This window comes from Pistacia vera, unplaced genomic scaffold (assembly GCF_008641045.1).
Source record: "Pistacia vera cultivar Batoury unplaced genomic scaffold, PisVer_v2 Contig686, whole genome shotgun sequence".
In the NCBI taxonomy this organism is placed as follows: Eukaryota; Viridiplantae; Streptophyta; class Magnoliopsida; order Sapindales; family Anacardiaceae; genus Pistacia; species Pistacia vera.
This window is the reverse complement of record NW_022196541.1, coordinates 316053-338787: the sequence shown is the minus strand read 5'-3', so window position 1 is coordinate 338787 and position 22735 is coordinate 316053. Positions and strand designations below refer to the sequence as shown.

At 37.6% G+C, this 22735-nt stretch overlaps 3 protein-coding genes and 1 pseudogene across 3 annotated transcripts; all 4 read left to right on the top strand.

Annotated features, from left to right (window-relative positions):
• Positions 1-468: 468 nt before the first annotated feature.
• On the top strand, positions 469-2941 carry LOC116113607 (probable caffeine synthase 2). The gene is made up of 5 exons (XM_031399760.1): positions 469-536; positions 1084-1206; positions 1301-1693; positions 1784-2053; positions 2382-2941. The coding sequence occupies exons 2-5, from the start codon at positions 1132-1134 to the stop codon at positions 2736-2738; spliced, it is 1095 nt and encodes a 364-aa protein (XP_031255620.1). The 5' UTR covers positions 469-536; positions 1084-1131; the 3' UTR covers positions 2739-2941.
• Positions 2942-3080: 139 nt separating this feature from the next.
• LOC116113622 (probable caffeine synthase 2) lies at positions 3081-4719 on the top strand. Its single transcript, XM_031399774.1, has 4 exons — positions 3081-3480; positions 3557-3949; positions 4032-4292; positions 4381-4719. Exons 1-4 carry the CDS (start codon positions 3406-3408, stop codon positions 4717-4719), a joined length of 1068 nt encoding a protein of 355 aa, XP_031255634.1. The 5' UTR covers positions 3081-3405.
• A 2257-nt stretch (positions 4720-6976) lies between these two features.
• LOC116113621 lies at positions 6977-9290 on the top strand (annotated as a pseudogene).
• A 727-nt stretch (positions 9291-10017) lies between these two features.
• On the top strand, positions 10018-11714 carry LOC116113608 (probable caffeine synthase 2). Its single transcript, XM_031399761.1, has 4 exons — positions 10018-10236; positions 10352-10744; positions 10828-11097; positions 11249-11714. The coding sequence occupies exons 1-4, from the start codon at positions 10162-10164 to the stop codon at positions 11585-11587; spliced, it is 1077 nt and encodes a 358-aa protein (XP_031255621.1). The 5' UTR covers positions 10018-10161; the 3' UTR covers positions 11588-11714.
• Positions 11715-22735: the final 11021 nt, after the last annotated feature.

The window sequence follows — 22735 nt, the reverse complement described above, 5'->3', positions numbered from 1 at the left end:
CATGGAGGTGAAGAATATGCTTTCATGAGCAAAGGAAATGAGAAAATAGCTTCTTTCAGAACTGTTCATTTACGGTATGATTTATTTTCTTAACTTTTGTTTTGGTTCATGGCTTGCTATGAACTTACAGTTATTAATTTGTGATACAGCAAAAAGTAGTGGCTATGTCCAAGCCGCACTAGAGAAGGTAGTTGAGTCTCTGTTTCCGAAGTTTCCTCCCATACCAAGTTCTGCACGTAGCGGATTTGGGTTGTTCTTCGGGACGAACCACATTTTTGGTGATGGAAACTGTGATAGAGAGTGTCAAAAGAAAAAGCAGGGAATTGAATTATCAAATTCCAGGTTTCAGTTTTATTTGAAGATCTACCAGGGAATGACTTTAACACACTCTTCAAAGGTTTGTCTAACTATACTGAAAAGTATAATGATCTGCTTGCTTGTAATGGGATGCCCTGGTTTCTTTCCATGGTCGGCTTTTCCCCAAAAGTTCCATGCATCTTGTTCATTCCTCCTACGGTGCCCATTGGCTCTCTAAGGTGCGTATATTTAATATCTCCGTAATTGTGGTGAGGTTTTATCTAGGATTTACATGATTAACTTGGAGATAAAGTAACCCTCATGAAAGCTGACACATGGAAAGAGTATCAACTTGCATCCTTATTGGTTTCTTCGTATAAGTGGGCAACTGTCTTGGGTAATGTTATCTTCACACCACCCTTTATACCATAACTATTTTACTAATAATAATTTTATTATAATATTAAAAATTAAAAATAATTAAAAATTTGTATGTAGCACACCATAATGTAATGAAAATAGTATAAAAGGTGTTGTAAATATAACATTACTCAACTGTGTTTGGGGAGGCGGCTTGTTTTCTTCCATCGATCCTTCTTCTAAATGATGACTCACTTTGGAGGACACGTCTCACGCTCTCATTCTGCATGTTTTTACCCTGTAACACAGACCCTACGAAAATGTGGGATAATTATTTGTGTGGTCTAAGGTCACGACACGTGGTTTCAACTGAGGGGAAAAAAATTCATAAATAAAATCACCTCCTTTCTGCGAATAATTAAGCAGGCAAGCACTTTGATTCAGTAAGAGAGGGAGTAGAGTACAAAGAGAACCATGGAATCCAAGGATATGATTTTCATGAAGAAAGGAGATGGAGAAAGTAGCTATGCTCAAAGCTCTTTCTTGGCGGTCAGTTTTTTTTTCTTTTTTTCTTTTATTTTCATTTTCTTTCCCTTTTAATTTTAATGGCTTCAAACTAACTTTATTCCAAGTAATATTGCAGCAAAGAATAGCCTCCATATCCAAGCCTGTAGTACAGAGTGCGATTAATTCACTTTTTCACGAAAATTTACTCCCATACAAAGCTCTAAACGTGGCGGATTTGGGTTGCTCTGCGGGTCCGAACACGTTTACGCTGATGGAAACTATTATAGAAAGTGTTAAAAGCAAATGTGGGGAATTGAATTGCCAGTTGCCAGAGTTTCAGTTTTACTTGAATGATCTACCTGTGAACGATTTTAACACACTCTTTAAAGGATCCTCTAGCTTTCTTGAAAGGTATGAAGATGTTTCATGCTTTGTAATGGGTGCTCCTGGTTCTTTCCATGGCCGGCTTTTCCCTACAGATACCTTGCATCTTCTTCATTCCTCTTACAGTGTCCACTGGCTCTCCAAGGTAATATTATTTATTCAATATTTATTCAAATTTTGCGACATTTGATTAAAAAAATACTTGAAATGATAATTATTCAATGAATATTGTAAGGCCCCAAGACTTGTAGACAAAGATGGGTTGCCATTGAACAAGGGGAAGATTTATATATCTAAAACAAGTCCTCCCAGTGTGAAAGAAGCATATCTTGCTCAATTTCAGCAAGACTTTGGCTTATTTCTCCGATCACGCTCTCAAGAGATGATACCCGATGGTCGTGTTGTACTTATTGTCAATGGAAGGCAATCTTCGGATGCTACAAGCAAAGAAAGCAACTTCAATTGGGAACTTTTGGCTGAGGCTATAAGCCACATGGTCTCTCTGGTAACAAATCTTCCAAACTTTTGTAGACATATATCTTAACAAGAGTTGACTTTTTATATGATCAAGTGCATAGAGGGAATTTGCATGACATAATTTCCCATTATATTTTGTAAAAACATAGCTTCAAATTTTATAAATAAATGTCCATAGTCTAGACTTCAGTTGTAACTTTTGGATTTATTTCACAATTTCTTCTTTGAAATTCCAGGATTCCACTGTCTTGGTTAAATATGGCACTGCTTATGATTGAAAGTTGTTTTATATAGAGATCTAGAAGTGTTCAACAGCGAAAAATAAGTAAAATATTTGTTGTTTTTTATTGTTTTAGGGACTGATTGCTGAAGAAAAGTTAGACTCGTTTAATATACCATACTACATGGCGTCACCAGAGGAAGTGAAGGATGTAGTGGACAGAGAAGGGTCTTTTGCAATCGAGCAACTTGACACATTTTATATTGAGAATGGAGATAGGGCCATCTGGGATAACGAAGAAAAAATTGCTCAAAGCGTCAGATCCTTTACAGAGTCCATGATGTTACACCAATTCGGAATAGAAATACTTGATAAATTGTATGCGAATTTTACTCATATTTTAATCCGAGATTTAGCGAGACAAACAGAGCCAAACAAGATCACAAGCATCATTCTTGTGCTTAGGAGAAATGTTCGTTTACCTTCTCCTTGATGGTGCATGATGTTTCTTGCTTTTGTAAGGAATATTGGAACGCAGGTAGAAGAATGGGTTGTGTTTGTAATAAAACAAATATCTGGGTTGTGTTGTAATAGAATAAAACTTAAGTGGAAAACGGTGCGTTTTACTCTATATTCAATGTATAAAAACATTGCTACCTTGTAACAGATTTCAGCTAGAAAAATTAGAAGAAGAAATTCACAATTCTTTCTCGTCTTCTCTAGAATCTTTTCTCTGTTTCTTGTTCTTTATTTTTCTTTGGTTAAACAAGAATCTTCATGTAACGAAGACAACTTGGCTATTTATTCTTATTCTTGATTTTTTATTCTTTTATTGCCATTATTCTTACACTTGGGTTGTTGAATTACTGGTGATCGATCAAGAAAGAAGAATATAAAATAAGGTAGCTGAAAGTCTACTGATGTGTTTGTTTACGTAGTAAGAACCTAATAATGGCCACTACCCATTAAATTAAAACAACTGGGTCGGTGGACTCTGCGAAGTCTGATACAATGACCAATTCAAGTGAATTATTAGCGGTTATTTTTGTTTTGTAGCTCCTTCTCTCCTTTAATGGAATAGGAATAAATTTAAACACGTACATGTAGTTTATATAGTACAAAAATCAAAGGAGATACTGCCAGAAACAGAAAGAGACACCATGGAGGTGAAGAATATGCTTTTCATGAGCAAAGGAAATGGAGAAAGTAGCTTCTTTCAGAACTGTTCATTTACGGTATGATTTATTTTCTTAACTTTTGTTTTGGTTCCATGGCTTTCTATGAACTTGCAGTTATTAATTTGCGATACAGCAAAAAGTAGTGGCTATGTCCAAGCCTGCACTAGAGAAGGTGGTTGAGTCTCTGTTCTCCGAAGGTTTCCTCCCATACCAAGTTATGAACGTAGCGGATTTGGGTTGTTCTTCGGGACGAACCACATTTTTGGTGATGGAAACTGTGATAGAGAGTGTCAAAAGAAAATGCAGGGAATTGAATTATCAAATTCCAGAGTTTCAGTTTTATTTGAATGATCTACCAGGGAATGACTTTAACACACTCTTCAAAGGTTTGTCTAACTTTACTGAAAAGTATAATGATCTGCCTTGCTTTGTAATGGGATGCCCTGGTTCTTTCCATGGTCGGCTTTTCCCCAAAAGTTCCATGCATCTTGTTCATTCCTCCTACGGTGCCCATTGGCTCTCTAAGGTGCGTATATTTAATATCTCTGTAATTGTGGTGAGGTTTTATCTACGATTTACATGATTAATTACTTTTAATTAAACGATAGGTACCTAGACTTATGGACAAAGAAGGGTTGCCATTAAACAAGGGGAAAGTTTACATATCTAAAACTAGCCCAGCCGCTGTTAAAGAAGAGTATCTTGCTCAATTTCAAGAAGACTTCAGCTTGTTTCTCAAGTCACGCTCTCATGAGATGATACGCGAGGGTCGTGTTATCTTGATAATCAATGGAAGACTATCAGAAGATCCTACAAATGGAGAGCCCTGGGAACCTTTAGCTGAGGCCATAGCTGACATGGTTTCTCTGGTAACTTCGAAGTCTCCCACTTAAGAGAATTTTTACTGTTGAATTATGGCTTCATATCGTTTAAATTTGTTCTATTTTTATTCCTCAGGAAGTGATCCCTGAAGAGAAGTTAGACTCTTTTAATGTACCATATTACATTCCATCGGAAAAAGAAGTGAAGAATATAGTGGACAGGGAGGGATCCTTTGAACTTGAGGTCCTGGAGACATTTCCAATTGAGATGGGAGACAAAAGCGTATGGAGTAGCGATGAAAAATTTATTAAAAACCTGAGATCTTTCACAGAGTCCATGGTTTCACACCACTTTGGTGAGGAAATACTTGACAAATTGTATGATAAATTTGCCCAAATAGTACTTCAGGATTTGGCTACACGTACAGAACCTAGCGAGGTCATAAGCTTTGTTGTTGTTTTGAGGAGATTGTAAGCTAAACTTATCATATGAATTGGAATAAAGGAAATAATTACTGTGAAGTGTGTGTTAATTATTTCATTCTTTGTGCCTTTTATTTTTAAGTAATACTATACCAACAACCATTTTTCACAAACTTTCTCTCACAACCCTGACGTGACAGTTCACAATTGGTCAGCTCGCAATTAATTAGTGGGACTTATGTGGGATCCGTTGTGAACTAATCAATTGCGAGCTGCCACGTCAGGATTGTGAGAGAAAGTTTATGAGAGATGGTTGTTAGTGTAGTATTATTCCCTGTTTTTTGTCTGATAAATGGGCCTCATTTATACATAAGAGATTGATTAGGCTAAAGTTAGTCCAAATGAGCAAAATACAGATATTTGAAACCAAAATAATAGAAAAATACATAAATCATAAACAATAAAACAAAAGAAGAGATGCGCGCGATGTATTTTGGTTCACGCAATTAACAGGCTATGTCCAACAAAGTCAATATTATTTTAATACTGTCACATTTCTCTCATTTACAATGAAGTAATTTGTCCAATGATTTGCTATCACTTATTACAAGAGAAAAGTATGTTTATATACTAGGTTTAAATGACTAAAACCAAATATTACAAGGATTCATATTCCTAAATTCAAACCCAATAAGGAATTAATAAATTAAATAAATCTTTCGACGGTTGTACATGAAAAAAGCTCAAACCGTCTACGGGCTCGGGGGCGTTGCCCCGCAACCCCTACCCGCTCACCGAGGAGCAGAGCCCCGTCCACTGACTGGACAACGGGACCCTCAAATGCCTCTGGATGAAGAGTTCGACAACTCGAACACCAAAATGAGGCACGGAACAGTTTATTCAGTTACATTATTTTTTCTGTTTCAAGTTTTTTCTTAATCAAAATAGAAGCATATCTTGATTTTGGACAAACTATCCTCCTGCTTTTAAAGAAGTATATATTGCTCAGTTTCAACAAGACTTTGGTTTATTTCTCAACTCACGCTCTCAGGAGATCCTACCTGATGGTCGTGTTATACTGGCACTCCACGGAAGGAATCATGCGGATCCTGCAAGTACAGAGAGCTGCTACCGTTGGGAACTTTTAGCTCAGCTGCTCAGGCCATAAAAGAGATGATTTGTTCGGTCCTTGCATGACTTTTTCATATCTTATATATATGTACCCAATAAACTTGAACCAATTAATTAGTTAATGCATGAAACTCGAGGGTGAAATCAAAGCCAACTAATTACTTTACTCTGATCAGGGACTAATTTCTGAAGAAAAAGTTGGACTCTTTTAGTGTGCCATTGTACTTCCCATCGCCATGAAGAATATAGTAGAGAGGGAGGGATCCTTTGACGTTGAGCTGCTGGAGTCATTTGCGATTGAGATTGGAGACAAAAGCGTATGGAGTGATTATAAATAACCATCAAAGAAGATTATATCAAAAGACAATAACTCTTTTTAAAGTGGTTTGGCGAGCTAACTCTCAAGTTAGCTCCCAAGTCTACGTTTATTGTTCTTGTATTGAATATGAGAGATTACAAGAATAATCCTCTTTTTCTCTCTCTAAATTTGTTGACCCTTTACAATGAGTTTTTTAGGATTGTTTATACACTGAAATTAATAACGGTAAGTGGAGTGATTTTAGGGATTGTGGCTTAAACATAGGAAGTTAATCCTATGATAAGTGTAATCGCACTGACTTGCTTGATAAGATGTCGAAATTCTCTCCTTGATTCTAGGGGATAAGTCTCATTTGTGATCTACAGGAAAATTGTCCGGTTAGCTCACTCCGTCAAGCATTGCTTGTTCATACCCAACCGAGCATTGCTTTCTCCAAGCTACCACTCATTCCGAGCTTGTCGTAAACTCTTACACGACAACAGGCATGTTGAATTTCAATTATTCAGGTACCAATAAGATATAAAGACTTCACTTATAATTGCACAAAAAAAATACTCTTTATCTAAAAGAGGTTTATGAAAAATTAAAAATATAAATTTATATAGAAATAAAGCAGCATAAATGATGATAAAAGATGGTATAAATATTCGTTGGTTAGGGAGGAAGATTTGGAAAGCACTCAATACCTTTAATTAATATCAAATTATACTCTATTATAACTTAAGTTTTTCATACAATTATACTTTTTGTAAAATATAACTTGGACAAATTAATCACACGATAAATTCTAAGGGGAAGCCTATGTTGAGACACCAACACAAATACAAAAATTTTTTTAATTGAAGAGGAAAAGAACTCAATGTCAATTGAGGTGGAGGAATTGCTTTGCATGAACAAAGGAGACGGAGAAAATAGCTACCTTCAGAACTCTGAAAATAGCTCTTTTATTTTATTTTCTTTTGGAGCTAGCTTGCTTACTAAAATCATCAATTAATTTGCAATATTACAGCAAAAAGTAGCAGCTATGGCCAAGCCTGCGTTAGAGAACGCTGTTCAGTCTCTATTTTCCAAAGGTTTCGTCCCATACCAAGTTCTGAACGTAGCGGATTTGGGTTGTTCTTCGGGATCACAGACATTTTCTGTGATGGAAACTGTGATACAGAATGTGAAAATCAAATGCGAGGAATTGAATTGTCAAATTCCAGAGTTTCAGTTTTACTTGAATGATCTAACCGGGAATGACTTCAATACGCTTTTCAGAGATTCGTCAAACTTTACTGAAAAATATAATGATCTTCATTGCTTTGTGATGGGCAGTCCTGGTTCTTTCCATGGCCGGCTTTTCCCCAAAAACACCATGCATCTCATTTATTCCTCCTACGCTATCCAATGGCTCTCTAAGGTGCGTATGAATATATCTCTGCTTACAGATTTTAGTTATTGCATGTTGTAAGTTTTTATTATCATTTCTCAAGCGTTCTGATTACATGAACTGGAAGGTACCAACACTTAGGGACAAAGAAGGGTTTCCATTAAACAAGGGAAAGATGTACATATCTGACACAAGCCCTCCTGTAGTGAAAGAAGCATATCTTGCTCAATTTCAAGAAGATTTTGGCTTTTTTCTCAAGTGTCGTTCTCAAGAGATGATACAAAATGGTCGTGTCTTCTTGATATTCCATGGAAGGGTATCTGAAGAGCACACAACTAAAGAGACTTGCGTCGGTTGGGAACCTTTAACTGAGGCCATAGTTGAATTGGTTTCTCAGGTAACTACAAAGTCTTCACATCTTAGAGATAAATATTTGGTCATGCAAATTGAGGTTCAGGCCAATTCATCTTCCACCTTGAAGCTTCAACAATCTTCATAGATATATTTATTAACTTTTTTTGTGTTTTATTCCACTGGGACTGATTTCTGAAGAGAAGTTAGACTCATTTGATGCACCAGATTATGTACCATCGCTACAAGAAGTGAAGGATATAGTGGGCAAGGAGGGATCCTTTGAAATTGAGCTCCTGGAGACATTTCCAATCGAGATTGGAGACAAGGAATTTTGGAGTAATGAGGAAATACTTGCTAAAGACATTAGATCTTTCACAGAGTCCCTGGTTTCATACCACTTTGGTGAGGAAATAGTTGAAAAATTGTACGCTCAGCTCACTGATAGTTGGCTACACAAAAAGAACCAAACAAGGTCACAAACTTTGTTCTTGTGCTAAGGCGTATGTAAGCTGATTAAACTCATCATCATCCATCTGTAACCGAATAAGGTGGAAACCAGTAATAAAATGAGTAAACTTCATATATTCATAGAATCTATTGACTGTGATCTACCTATATATATATATATATCCCACAGGGACTGATTTTTTAAGAGAAGTTAAAGACTCTTTTAATGCATCAGATTATGTACCATCACTACAAGAAGTGAAGGATATAGTGGGCAATTAGGGATCCTTTGAAATTGAGCTATTGGAGACAAAGAATTTTGGAGTACTGAGGAAAAACTTGCTCAATTTCAACAAGACCTTTGGCTTGTTTCTCAAGTCACGCTCTGAAGAAAGGATGCCCAGTGTTCATGTTTTCTTCTTATTCCATGGAAGGCTATCTATAGAACACACAACTAGATATACTGATGAAGAAAGATTGCCGTTCAACAAAGGAAAGATTTACATATCTAAAACAAGCCCACCACCTTTTGTTAAAGAAGCATATCTTGCTCAATTTCAACAACACTTTTGCTCGTTTCTCAACTCACGCTCTCGGGAGATGATACCTAATGGTTGTGTTTTCCTGATACTCCAGGGAAGGCATTCTGCGGATCCTGCAAGTAAAAAGAGCTGCTGCCGTTGGGAACTTATAGCTCAAGCCATAGCAGAGATGATCTCTCTTGCACTCTATTTTTTCGTACCTTATTTGTACACAATAAAATTGAACCAATTAATTAGTTAATGCATTCAACTCGAGGTTGAAAGCCAACTAATTATTTTACTCTAATCTGGGACTAATTTCTGAAGAAAATTTGGACTCTTAATTTGCCATTATACATTCCATCGCAACACAGGGATCATTTGAAGCTGAAGTGGTGGAGTCATTTTCAATTGAGCTTGGAGACAAAAGCATACGGAGTTTCACACTATGGAGAGGAAATAATGGACAAATTGTATGATAATCTCACTTGTCTATTAAGCCAGGATTTGGCTACCACTACAGAACCAAACAATATCATAAGCTTTCTTGTTGTACTAAGGCGAAAGTAAACTAAACTGTTCACATGATCTTGTAATAAAATGAACTGGATAAGGTGGAAACCAAAAACAATTAAGAGATGAAGGTTGTTTCACGTAATTTTTTTAACGAAATGGAGATATACGAAACCAAAATAACAGGAAAAGACACACAAATAACAACAGTAAAACAAAAGAAGAGATACGCGCGATTTACCTTGGTTCATCTAATTAACAGGGTACATCAAATATAGTCAAAATATTATTTCAATACTGTCTTCCCTCTCTCGTTTATAATAAAATAATTTATTCTATAATTTTTTATCACTTATTAATGGAACCCTCGAATGCTTCAAGGTGGTCCATTAATACTCAAGTAGTAGACAGCTCCAATATTTTTGAAGTAATATTTGTGGCGATTATTCATATAAAGATCATATAAAATTAAGAGTGGTTAGGTCCACGAATGTCCTTTCAGTAGAAGAAAAGGCAAGGCTAGCATGTTTCTTTAACCCAAATGGGGAACCAGTGCCCAGCAAGTCAACAAAAATATTTCAAGCTAAATCTTTTATTTTTTAAAATGTCATATCAAAGCAAATCCTATTTTTAAACTAAATCGTCATCACCTGCATCACCTTCCTTATTAAAAAAACTTATCAACCGTTCTTATGAAAATCCAGACTCAAAACCAAGTAAAAATCTCACCTTCTCAACCCATCAAAGCCAAACTCTCAAAACTAACAAAATCGTAATTCAGTAGTTCATAATCTCTTCATCTTTTAGTCTATTGCTTGGGAAGAAGGAGAGTACTAAATGGAGGTGAAGGAAGTGCTTTACATGAACAAAGGAGATGGCGAAAACAGCTACCATCAGAACTCTTCATTTACAGTACTTTGCTTTCTTGTTCTTTCATTTTATTTTTTTTATTTTTTTGCTTAATTTCTGTTTGGCTTCCATGGGTTTGCTCATAAGTTGATTACAATCATTAATTTGCAATATATAGCAAAAACTTGCGGCTCTGTCCAAGCCTGCACTACAGAACACAGTTCAGTCTCTATTCTCCAAAGATGTCCTCCCTTACCAAGTTCTGAACGTAGCGGATTTGGGTTGTTCTTCCACACCAACCACATTTTCTGTGATTGAAACTGTGACAGAGAGTGTGAAAAGAAAATGCAAGGAATTGAATCATCAAATTCCAGAGATTCAATATTACTTGAATGATCTAGCAGGAAACGACTTAAACACACTCTTCAAAGGTTTGTTAAACTTCACTGAAAAACATAATGATCTGCGTTGCTTTGTCATGGGCACTCCTGGCTCTTTCCATGGCCGCCTTTTCCCCGCAAACACCATGCATCTTGTCTATTCATCCTACGCCGTCAGTTGGCTTTCTAAGGTGCGTATTAATGTCTCTGCTTATTGTTGTGAGCTTTTATATATCCATCATTTCTCAGGCTATACGATTAATTGAATCGGAAGGTACCAAGACTTACAGACATAGAAGGGTTGCCATTGAACAAGGGAAAGATTTACATATCAGATACGAGCTCTCAGGCAGTAAAAGAAGCATATCTTGCTCAATTTCAAGAAGACTTCGGCTTGTTTCTCAAGTCACGCTCTCAAGAAATGATACACAGTGGTCGTGTTTTCCTGATATTCCATGGGAGACTATCTGCAGAACACTCAACCACAGACACTTGTTTCTGTTGGGAACCTTTATCTAAGGCCATAGCTGATTTGGTTTCTCTGGTAACTACAAATTTTTCAAATCTTTTATTTGTCACTTCATTCAATTATAAGACTCAGATTAATTTTAACGCAAATTGAGGTTCATGCCAACCGATTCTCCCACAATTTTTTTTTTCCATATTATTAACTTTTGTCCTCTTCTATCCCTCAGGGACTGATTTCTGAAGAAAAGTTGGACTCTTTTGACGTACCAGATTATGTGCCATCTATAGAAGAAGTGAAAGATTTAGTGAACAGAGAGGGATCCTTTGAAATTGAGCTCCTGGAGACATTCCCAATTGAGATGGGAGACAAAGAAATATGGATTAACGGGGAAAAACTTGCTAAAGACACTAGATGTCTCACAGAATCCCTGGTTTCAAACCACTTTGGAGAGGAAATACTTGACAAATTGTATGACAAGCTCTCTGATGTAATAGTTAAGGATTTGGCTACATGTACAGAACAAATCAAGGTCACAAACTTTGTTCTTGTATTGAGGCGAATGTAAGCTAAACTTATCATTTGTAATAAAATAAACTAAATAAAGTGGAAGCAGAAGACAAATGACGATAAGTGATAAACACTTTTTAACTATTCCTGTTACGATCAAGACAGAGCAATATAAAATAAGTGGTTAGGTCTATGATTGTGTTTGATTACGTGATATGAAACCTTTCCAATTGAATGTGTTTTTTCTTGATCTATAGGTGAAGGATATAGTGACAAGAAGGGATCCTTTTGAAATTTGAGCTCTTGGAGACATTTCCAATTGAGTTTGGAGACAAAGAACTTTGGAGTAATGGGGCATGAGATCTTTCACAGAGTCCCCCTGGTTTCTCACCACTTTCGAGAGGAGATAAAGGACAAATTGTATGATATGCTTACCCATATAGTAATTCAGGATTTGGCTATACGTACAGAACCAAACAGGATTATAAGCTTTGTTGTCGTTGTTGTGTTGAGGCAAATGTAAGCTAAACTTATTCTGATTTGTATAAAAAAAGTAAAACTGCATATATACATATTCTCTTCATTTTTTAATCTAATGAACTCTTTAAATCTTTAGGAAACTAATCCATAGCCACCGCCATCAACAAAAAAAAGTAAATTACTGCTTGAGAAGAAGGAGAATACTTGCATGGAAATGAAGGACTTGCTTTACATGAACAAAGGAGATGGCGAAAACAGCTACCATCAGAACTTGANGAGAGAGAGAGAGAGAGAGAGAGAGAGAGAGAGAGAGAGGACGTAATGGACACCTTATCTCATATAGAAGTAAGAACAATAACAAGAAAATGAAAACAATACTATAACGGGGTTTTTTTCAAAGTAACGTGATATTTTATTTTATAATAATTTATATATCAACCCACACCTTCCCATAATTAGCTTAATAATATGACCATAATTTTGTAAATCAAACAAAATCTAAAAAATCTGTGTTAATTAATTCCAGCAGATGGGCCATAATTTCATAACTGTCATATCTGATGGAAACATGTTTTTGATTATTTCAATGGTTTTGATCACTAAGATGGACTAGTAGTTTAAGACCTAAAAACAGAAGATTCCAAAAAATCTTTGAACAATAAATAATATTTTATGAATATTGTTTTAAAGATACCATCTCACAAATCCACCTAAATCATTGGAGAACTTACCTGAAATAAAAGAACATTTCAAGTGGTGTATTTGCATTAGTAGAACAGGTTTTATTTATATTTTTAGTACCTTATCCACGCCATGCAAGAAAAATAACAACTCAAACTAGCTGAGCTTCATAACATCAATTCAGGAATTTTAAACTGAAAACTCATAGAAGAAATTAACCAACAGATTACGCCACAGCTACTCAAGCTTCATGTAAATATTGATGAAATATGGAATGCTGAGGATATCCATGCTGGAATCAAGCAGTGATTGATTTGATTGATTGTAATATTTTGTAATTAAGAATTTATTGTTTTTTCCTTTACAGTATTATTTCCTTTCCTTATTGTATTCAAAGCCACTGTATAAATTGGCCAATGTACATTACAGAATACAATATACAAAATACAATTCTCTCTCTTTTGCTTGATACTCTTTGGCCCTCATTTCTGCCCTCTTTATCAAGCTTTCTTGTAGGCATTCTTCGGCAGTCTTCTGTCCCTTTTGCCACCTTCAATCTCAAACTCTGACATGGTATCAGAGCACACCTTTGCTTCCGCTACAATCCTCTCCAAACCATTGTTTTCCTAAACCTGCAAAACAAGCAACAACATTAGTTTTTTTTTTCATCACAAATGGACCCAACCACAATACCAGACTCAACATCCATAGCCACAAATGAAGGCCCACACAACCAAATCCCACCAGGCCCAAACACCCACACTGGTCCAAATCCTCCACCAGGCCCAAACACCCACACTGATCCAAATCCTCCACCAGAGCCCAACCAACAACCCGGATCCAGTTTTCAACCCGGCCCATTCCCATTCAGGTTTATGGGTCAAAGCTCTAACCCGATGGGTCAAAATCCCTACCTGGTTTTCCAAATTCTTCCAGCCGCCACCGGCCGACCGGAACCAGGGGATGCCCTTTTCTTGTTGGTTTCCTATGGATCGGAACTGGTACTCGTCAAACAGCCGTTGGCCAGATCTCAAAACTACGCCACTTGGGCTAGAGATTTTCGGCGTGCTCTGGTAACAAAAAACAAAGAAGGGTTCATCGATGGAACCCTTCTCCAACCCACTGAACAGCATCTAATCCATCACTGGATTCGATGCAACACCCTTGTTCGTGCCTGGATCAACAACTCCCTGACCCATGAGATGTGGACGAACATCCGCGAGATGTACGGCTAACTCGATCTAGCAAAGCTTTTCACTTTGCGTAAAAACCTCCTGGAAATCAAACAACACAATCTCCCAGTCACGGTTTATTTCAATCGCCTTTCAACGATTTGGAATGAGCTCGATGCTGTTGAAGAACCGATTGAAGGGCCATCCGTGATTCTTCACCAGATCAGACACCTGAAAGACCAAAACAGGTTAATACAATTTTTACTAGGTTTAAATGACAGTTTTCTGGCTTTTCGAACGCAGATATTGGCTACGTCTCCTGTACCATCTCTCCGACGCACCTATCAACTGGCCGTCCAAGATGAAAGCCAGAGATCGGCTTCGTCTGACTCCCAATCCAGAACTGAAGCGGCTGCCTTCTCTGTCCATTAGCAACGGCGGCAGAATGGACCATCTGAAACGAACACTGGACATGACAAAGGGAGGCTAGGGCACAATGCTGGTGAAAACAATAATTTATATGGGGGAATCAACGGCCCAGATGTGATCCCTTCATCCAACGGCTCAAGTCCAACTGGGCTTAATAATCGTTTAGGCCCAAATTTGGTTCCCAGCCCAAACTCCAGAAATAGCCACATTTTTGCAACTGGCCCAAACTCAGGCAGTAATCCGGCTCACTTCACAAATTTTAATTCTTCCCAAGGGTCATACAAGTCCAACAAAAATCGTTATTGCGATTTTTGCAAACGGAGGAACCACACAAGAGAAACTTGTTGGAAACTCCATGGCCACAACCAAAATCAACGGTCTGGATCTGCCACCGCCAATCAAGTAAGTCACCCTGTCAATTCTGAGAGTACCGCTACGGTCCCTATGTTTAGCCAAGAACAATATCGTCAGATTCTACAACTGCTCAATCAAAGTCCACAACCCAATTCCACATCCTATGCAGGTATATCCTTTTGTTCCAATATTACAAAAGAGAATTTTTGGATAATTGATTCAGGGGCCAGTGACCACATTGTTTGCGATCCCAAGCATTTTTCAAAAACATTTCCCATACCATACACATCGGTCCGCATGCCAAATGGGACACATGCACCAGCTACCCAATTAGGAACTGTTCGTCTAAATAAACATCTAATTCTGCATAATGTCTTGTTTGTTCCTGCTTTCCGATTCAATCTCATCTCTGTTTCGAAACTTTGTCAAGATAATGTCTGTCTCTTAAAATTTTTTCCTAACAAATGTGAATTTCAGGACCGTTTGACTGGGGAACTGATGGGCTCGGGTAAAGTTCACCAAGGCCTTTATAATTGGATAGGTGCTCCTAATGCTAAAACTTCAATGTCTTGTAACAGTCTTTTTAACATTAATAAAACTTCTTTTATTTTGCATCAACGCCTGGGTCATAGTGCATCTATTCCACAACCCAATTGTCCCATTTGCCCTCTCGCAAAACAGTCCCGCACAAAATTTTCCAAACACACGCCTTCCACAAACCGTATTTTTTCCTTAATTCATATGGACATATGAGGTCCATATCACACAGCCAATCACGATGGCTCTAGATATTTTCTTACCATTGTAAATGATTACTCTCGGGGGACCTGGGTCTACCTCATGCACTCTAAAACCCAAACACTCACTCATATCAGACATTTCTTGTCCATGGTCAAAACCCAATTTGATGTTTTCGTTCAACGAGTCCGGACAGATAATGCTAAGGATTTCTTCAACACCAAATGTTCGGAACTTTTTTCTTCTCTTGGTATTATCCATGAAAGCTCATGTGTCTATACCCCTCAACAGAATGGCATTGTTGAACGGAAACATCGACATCTTTTAGAGGTCACCCGTGCCCTTAAACACCAAGCTCACATCCCTACTACCCTTTGGGGCGAATGTGTGGTCACGGTCACATACCTGATCAATAGAATGCCGAGTCGGACTCTAGATGGTAAGACACCTTATGAGGTACTTTTTTGTAAACCACCTACAGTTGATCATCTCCGAGTATTTAGGTGTCTATGCTACTCTACAAATTTAAAGGGGAATGATAAATTTTCTCCTCGGGCTATTCCCTGTGTTTTTATGGGTTACCCAATGCATCAGAAAGGTTATCGACTATATAATCTCACCGCAGAGAACTTCTTGGTTTCTAGGGATGTGGTTTTTCATGAAGATTCTTTTCCTTTTTTAGACAGGTCTCCCTCTGACGACTCCCAACAGTCTTCCATTCTTTTCGAAGATACTTCCACAACAGACTTGTTTAGCCCCTATTATACCATGCATCCCATTCCAAACATGGGACCCTCCCAGTCCACCTCTGAACCAGTTTCTACAGAGACAAAGCTTCCTGGTCCTTCTCCTACTTCATCTCTAGAGAACCAGTTTTCTGATCCACCTCCCCTGGACAACACACCCATTGTTCCTGCCCCTCCTCAGAGACGTTCCATAAGGGTCACTCGCCCACCTGTTTGGACAGATGACTATGTCTGTCCTACCCTGCAGCCTACCACAGGTACTACTTACCCTACTTCCAACTATGTTACTTATGATCGACTGTCCCCTGCCCACATGATTTGCATTAGTCAGATTTCTGCACACCAGGAACCATCATGTTACTCTGAAGCTGTTTCCCATTCACATTGGCGTCAAGCCATGGCCGATGAGCTCAGTGCTCTCTCTCAGAATCACACGTGGGATCTTGTTCCTCGTCCCTCTCATAGGAAACCCATTGGTTGCAAATGGGTTTACAAGGTCAAGCACCGTGCTGATGGTTCCATTGAGCATTACAAGGCTCATCTCGTTGCCAAAGGTTTCACCCAGAGAGAAGGTTTTGATTACCAAGACACATTTTCTCTCGTAGCCAAGCATGTCACTGTTCGGACCTTCTTGTCCATTGCTGCCCTCCGTGATTGGTCCCTTCACCAAATGGATGTCCATAATGCCTTTCTCCACAGAGATCTTCATGAAGAAATTTATATGGACCTTCCTCCCGGCCTTCATAGACAGGGGGAGAATATGGTATGTCGTCTATGTAAGTCCTTATATGGTTTGAAGCAAGCATCACGGCAATGGAATGCAAAATTCACAGAGGCTCTAACTAATATGGGATTCACTCAATCCAAGCATGACTACTCTCTCTTCACATGGCACAAAGGTACCACTGTTATTGCTCTTATTATTTATGTTGATCATATCTTAATCACTGGGAACGATGAGAGTAGCATTTGCACCCTAAAAGAACATCTCAACAAACATTTCCGTATAAAAGATCTGGGGGAACCAAAATATTTCTTGGGCATTGAGATTGCACGATCCCCGACATGTATTTCTCTAAGTCAACGGAAATATGTTTTAGAACTTGTATCCGACTCTGGTTTATTAGCATGCAAACCCAGCATCATTCCTGTGGAACAAAACATCAAACTCACATCACAGCAATATGACCGTGAGACAGCCTCTTCAAAAAATGACCCTCTGTTACAAGATCCAACTTCCTACCAGAGACTAGTAGGAAGACTTATCTATCTCACCATGACAAGGCCTGACATAAGTTATGCAGTCCATATACTAAGTCAGTTCATGCATCAACCCAAACAATCTCATATGGATGCAGCAATCAAGGTGCTTAAATACTTAAAAGGATGTCCTGGATTAGGACTTTTCTTACCTCGAGATGGGAATTTCGACATCACAACTTACTGCGATTCAGTTGGGGTACTTGTCCCATGACCAAAAAGTCTCTTACAGGATTTTGCATTAAAATTGGAGGATCTCTTATATCATGGGAAACAAAAAGGCAATCAACAATATCACTTTCTTTAGTTGAAGCAGAATATAGAGCAATGGCAAAAACAACTTGTGAGATTGTCTGGATTCTTGGATTAGTCAAAGACTTAGGAGTAAAAATAGGAAAACCAGTCACTTTGTACTGCGATAACAAAGCTGCTATTGATATCGCGGCAAATCCAGTTTTCCACGAAAGAACTAAACACATAGAAATTTACTGTCATTTTGTCAGGGAGAAAATTCAGGAAGGGATTATCAGGACTAGGCACATACGAACATCGGAACAACCAGCGGACATATTCACGAAGCCTTTGTGTAGTCGTCAGCATTCTTATTTATTACACAAGCTTGGGGTTTTCGATATCTACAAACCACCAACTTGAGGGGGAGTGATGAAATATGGAATGCTGAGGATATCCATGCTGGAATCAAGTAGTGATTGATTTGATTGATTGTAATATTTTGTAATTAAGAGTTTATTGTTTTTTCCTTTACAATATTATTTCCTTTCCTTATTGTATTCAAAGCCACTGTATAAATTAGCCAATGTACATTACAAAATACAATATACAAAATACAATTCTCTCTCTTTTGCTTGATACTCTTTGGCCCTCATTTCTGCCCTCTTTATCAAGCTTTCTTGTAGGCATTCGTCGGCAGTCTTCTGTCCCTTTTGCCACCTTCAATCTCAAACTCTGACAAATATTTCCCAAATAGTCTGATAGCTTTTTTCACTACAATACTGTAGTTCATTGGACCAGCTTCATCTTGCTGCCAATAAAGAAGAACTTTATCGCCAACAGTAAGGCCTTGATTGCCAACAAAACTTGGCCAATCACCAGTTATCTCCGGCTTTGGATGTTTGCCTTTGTTTCGAGTGGCCAAACGAAACTCGTATTGCTTTTGGTTTGAGTCCATCACCATAAATTGAACACATTTAACATGTTCTTCTTCAGGGAAGAAATGACGAAAGGCATCCATTGGCAAAGCCAATCTATACTTTGTGTCAATGGTGGATAAAACCTTTGAGAAGATCACCTGCGCCATCAGTAATCAACAGAAATTAATCAGATAGGAGATATTTCTATTAGGTTCTTCGGCCTTTTTATAGGCAGTTTGGTGAACTAAATACATGTACATCACCGATTAACATCACATCATCTTTAAAAGTGTGCTTGTTTTATGTTTTATGTAATTGTCTTTTGCTTTTCAACCAAAAAAGACAGCCTTGTAAAAGGTTTCTAATGATCTATGGCATAAGAAATGAGAATGTTTGGACAGTTTGGTTGCTCATTGGTCGATGCAGACGACAATAATCGCCATTTTGACGAGGCGCCATTTTGGTCAATGTTTATTGTTTCTTTCTAGTGAGTGGGCCATGGAATTAACCATTGAATTATTTTGGATTCTATTAGTTGGAATTAACGTTTATCATCTAATTAGAAAACTTGTTTCCGTAGAAAAAATATTAAAACAAAACCGTTTCCATTGCTTATGTTTTGCTTGTAGCATACGTGAACTTTTCATAAGGTTTTCCAGGCTAATCAATCTACCTTCTATGAAAAACTCAAGAATTATACAACATAACATTACGGGTCAAATTATCTAAAAGGTTGTCAAATGAAACAAGAATCAAAAGAAGATTTTCAAGACCCTACAAATTAATTAAGCTTTCATTATTAACTCAAAATGTTCTTAGATGTTGTGATCGCCAATGTTAAGCCCCATCAAAAATAATTTACGCCTCATTTTATCATGCATGATGCATCTTAACTTTACCTTTGCATGGTATACCTTCTGTGAAATTAATGCAAAAACTCAGATTTTCTTTAATTTTTTTGGGTGTTGCAATTAGCATTTTGTGATCAATTAATGTACATAATAAACTTCCTTTTTTTCTTTTATGGTTTATGCAATTATTTTTTATACATGGAAGAAATTAATTAAATGTGATCGACCTTTAAAGTTTCCATACATAAAAGAAAAAGAAATCTAAAAAATTAACAAAATAATTCAAAGAGAGAGGATGAAGTAGAGCAACAACAACAATCAATCAATTAATTATGCTAAACTAGCTTATAGTGAACTAGAAACAAGTAGTACACTAGAACTAGCTAGCAGTGTTATGAAACCCGGACTGGTCGGTTCGACTGGGAACCAGCCCCTTCTTCGATCCAAAAACACTCAAAACTTGGTTTTAGCTTATGGCCTGGATTGGACCAGCATAATAGTAACGAACCGCTAGTTTGGCCGGCCTGATAGCTAAACTAGGTCACCAAATACCTAATTCCAACAACTTCCTCCGTGATTCTGGCAGCTTCTAGCACCAACCATCCCACTTGACACCACCATCAACATCAGTTTCATCTCAACATCAAAACCCTAATCATCTCAAACTCTGATTAGTTGTTGATCGTCATTACTGCCACCTGTCTGCCTCACGAAAACTGATTTTCTTCCTTCCTGATTCTGATGCCAACCATCCCACTTGACACCACCATCAGCATCACCTTCATCTCCACATCAAAACCCCCATCATCCGAACTCCGATTGGTAGCCGATTGTCGTCGCTACCACTTGGCTGCTTCCCGTTTCCTGCCCAGGTCGCAGGGGTGTAGGGTTGTTATCAAGCTGAGCTAAGCCAAGTTTTCGGCTAAACAAGCTTGACTCGTGAAAAGAAAGGGGGGGGGGGGGGGGATGTTGGGGGGAATTCAAGTTCAAGCCAAGTCGAGTCGTTGATTTCGCTCAACTCAAACTCGTGAAGGGATAAAGGGGTTTCGAGATTGGCTTGTGAGCCAGTACAAAAACGTGCAATTTAAAAAAAAAAAAAAAATTAGAGTAGGTTTTTCATACAATTCAACCCATTTCCTATCCTGATACATTACACAACAACTAAACCTCTTTAAAAAAAAAAAAAAAACATAAAAAAAATGTTGGAGACCTGCAAGTATAGTATATTAGTTGCCAAGCTTTTCATTTCAATGTCACAACCTATTTGGCAAACACAACAACTAAACTTGCATGTATTTGGCAAACAACTCAATCTCAACATGTGATCATTTCATCATAATATTTACCATTTACCATACTGGTTTTGTTACAACAAATTAAGTGAAGTGAACTAAAGTTTTTGTTTGGTTCACTTTACTTAATTCATCTTTCATCAAAACAAAAAGGGGACTATATACAAATTTAATCCCAAAACATCAAAATATAATGTTTCATAAAAAATATGGTTGTATGTTGGGCAGCTACATCCCAAAACCATTCTTGCCCCACTCCTGCAAGCAAGTAAAGCACATAAGTACATAAAGATAAATAGGCGAACCCAAACAAAAAATCAATTAAGTCAAACCTGCACAATCCTACTACCACAACCAATGACATGCGGGGGAATCAAACAATCTACTGATTCCTATCAACTGACAGGATAGGAAGAATAATCTTCAAATGGTCCTACTCTTTTTGAAATGAAAAAAGAAATAAAAATTAAGTTTAGGTTAAATAAAGTGATTGTAAATATTGAATTGCACTAAAAATAGAATCAATGGAACCTACTTTGCACCCTTTCTTCATTCCGTTCAAAGATCGACACAATCACATCCACATAAGAGTATTTCCACTGTGTCGGGAGACAAATAAGCTTGATAAGCGTCAATAACCCTATTCTCAGCATTGAATGCAGATTTTGAAGCAACCGTAGTGATGGGGATGGCTAGAATCTCATGAGCCATCATAGACAATATATGATACTTGGTTGAATTTGCCTTCCACCATTGTAAAGCATCGAATGCCTCACAATTCCCCATGCACGTATGACACCCCTCTCCCAAATAATAGTCTAGCTCAGACTTACTTGGCTCAACAGTCTCAACATGTCCAAAAAATTGCTAAAATCACCCCAACTAGCAGCTCCCGCAGCCGTTGCCTCCTCACCAACGGCTCCAACTCCATCCCCTACTAGAGGAGGCCCACGGGAAATAGTAGAAGCCTTATTAGCTTTAACATACTCCCTATATAGCTCATACAATGCATCTCGAATAGTTATAGTATCTACACGGGCTTCTAACTCAGAATACATCTTGGGGAATGCCCACTAAATTACCCTCATTTTCAATCGATGATCTAATATAGCAGCCACAGACATCAACACATTACATTCCCCCCAATATTTATCGAACTTCTCCTTCATCTTCCTTACCATGTTTCTAATAAACTCATATTCGTCTTTACTTTTACTATCCAACATCATTTTCACTAGACACACCTCCTTTAAAAATAAATTAGATGTCAAATAATTAGTCCCTAAAATGAGATTGGTTGTACCACTAAAATCTTTAAAATATCACACACTTTCTCCCAATCTTCATCCTGCAGAAAATAATGATAACTTTTATCCCTTTCTTTCAATCTGGGAAAAACTTTTTTGAACTTAATTGTCGTTGCTAACATTTCATATGTCGAATTCCATCTTGTTTTACAATGTAGAATAAGCTTCCGAAACGGCAATTTAAGTTGTTGAACAATCTTAGAAAAAACCTTAATCATACTCTATGAAGCATTGCTGTATAAGACACTCTCATGGGTGTCATCAGTAATATGTCTAATTTGATAAAGTCCTTAAACAATAAGGTTCAAGATATGAGCGCAACATCTTACATGAAACAATTTACCTCCACAAATTAAATTCTCTTTAACTTCAAAATTTTCCCTCAAAACTTTGATTACAACATCATTACTTTAAAGCATTATCCACTAAGATAGTGTACACCTTATTTTCGATCTCCCATTCCATTAGGCACTTGGAAATGGAGTCGGCAATCGCAACACTGGTTGGGGGAGGAGGTAAATGAACAAAGTTCAAGACACGTCTATTCATCCTCCAATTACCATTTATCCAATGCCCAGTGAGCACCATATATTCCATCTTCTGATTGTCGGAATTCCATAAATCCATAGTCAAACTTATCTTTTCACATTCTTCAACATCATTTTCTCATTTTCATATACATTCATACAATCATTTTTACAAGTATGGCAGGAAACCAAACTCCATTTAGGAATCTCATACTTCA

Excerpts from the sequence above, each read along its gene's own strand:
- LOC116113607 (XM_031399760.1), top strand. The coding sequence starts at position 1,132 with ATGGAATCCAAGGATATGATTTTCATGAAGAAAGGAGATGGAGAAAGT. Across the intron at positions 1,207-1,300 it reads CTCAAAGCTCTTTCTTGGCG|CAAAGAATAGCCTCCATATC; the intron begins GTCAGTTTTTTT and ends GTAATATTGCAG. Across the intron at positions 1,694-1,783 it reads GTGTCCACTGGCTCTCCAAG|GCCCCAAGACTTGTAGACAA; the intron begins GTAATATTATTT and ends GAATATTGTAAG.
- LOC116113622 (XM_031399774.1), top strand. The coding sequence starts at position 3,406 with ATGGAGGTGAAGAATATGCTTTTCATGAGCAAAGGAAATGGAGAAAGT. Across the intron at positions 3,481-3,556 it reads TTCAGAACTGTTCATTTACG|CAAAAAGTAGTGGCTATGTC; the intron begins GTATGATTTATT and ends TTTGCGATACAG. Across the intron at positions 3,950-4,031 it reads GTGCCCATTGGCTCTCTAAG|GTACCTAGACTTATGGACAA; the intron begins GTGCGTATATTT and ends ATTAAACGATAG.
- LOC116113608 (XM_031399761.1), top strand. The coding sequence starts at position 10,162 with ATGGAGGTGAAGGAAGTGCTTTACATGAACAAAGGAGATGGCGAAAAC. Across the intron at positions 10,745-10,827 it reads CCGTCAGTTGGCTTTCTAAG|GTACCAAGACTTACAGACAT; the intron begins GTGCGTATTAAT and ends TTGAATCGGAAG. Across the intron at positions 11,098-11,248 it reads TAGCTGATTTGGTTTCTCTG|GGACTGATTTCTGAAGAAAA; the intron begins GTAACTACAAAT and ends TCTATCCCTCAG.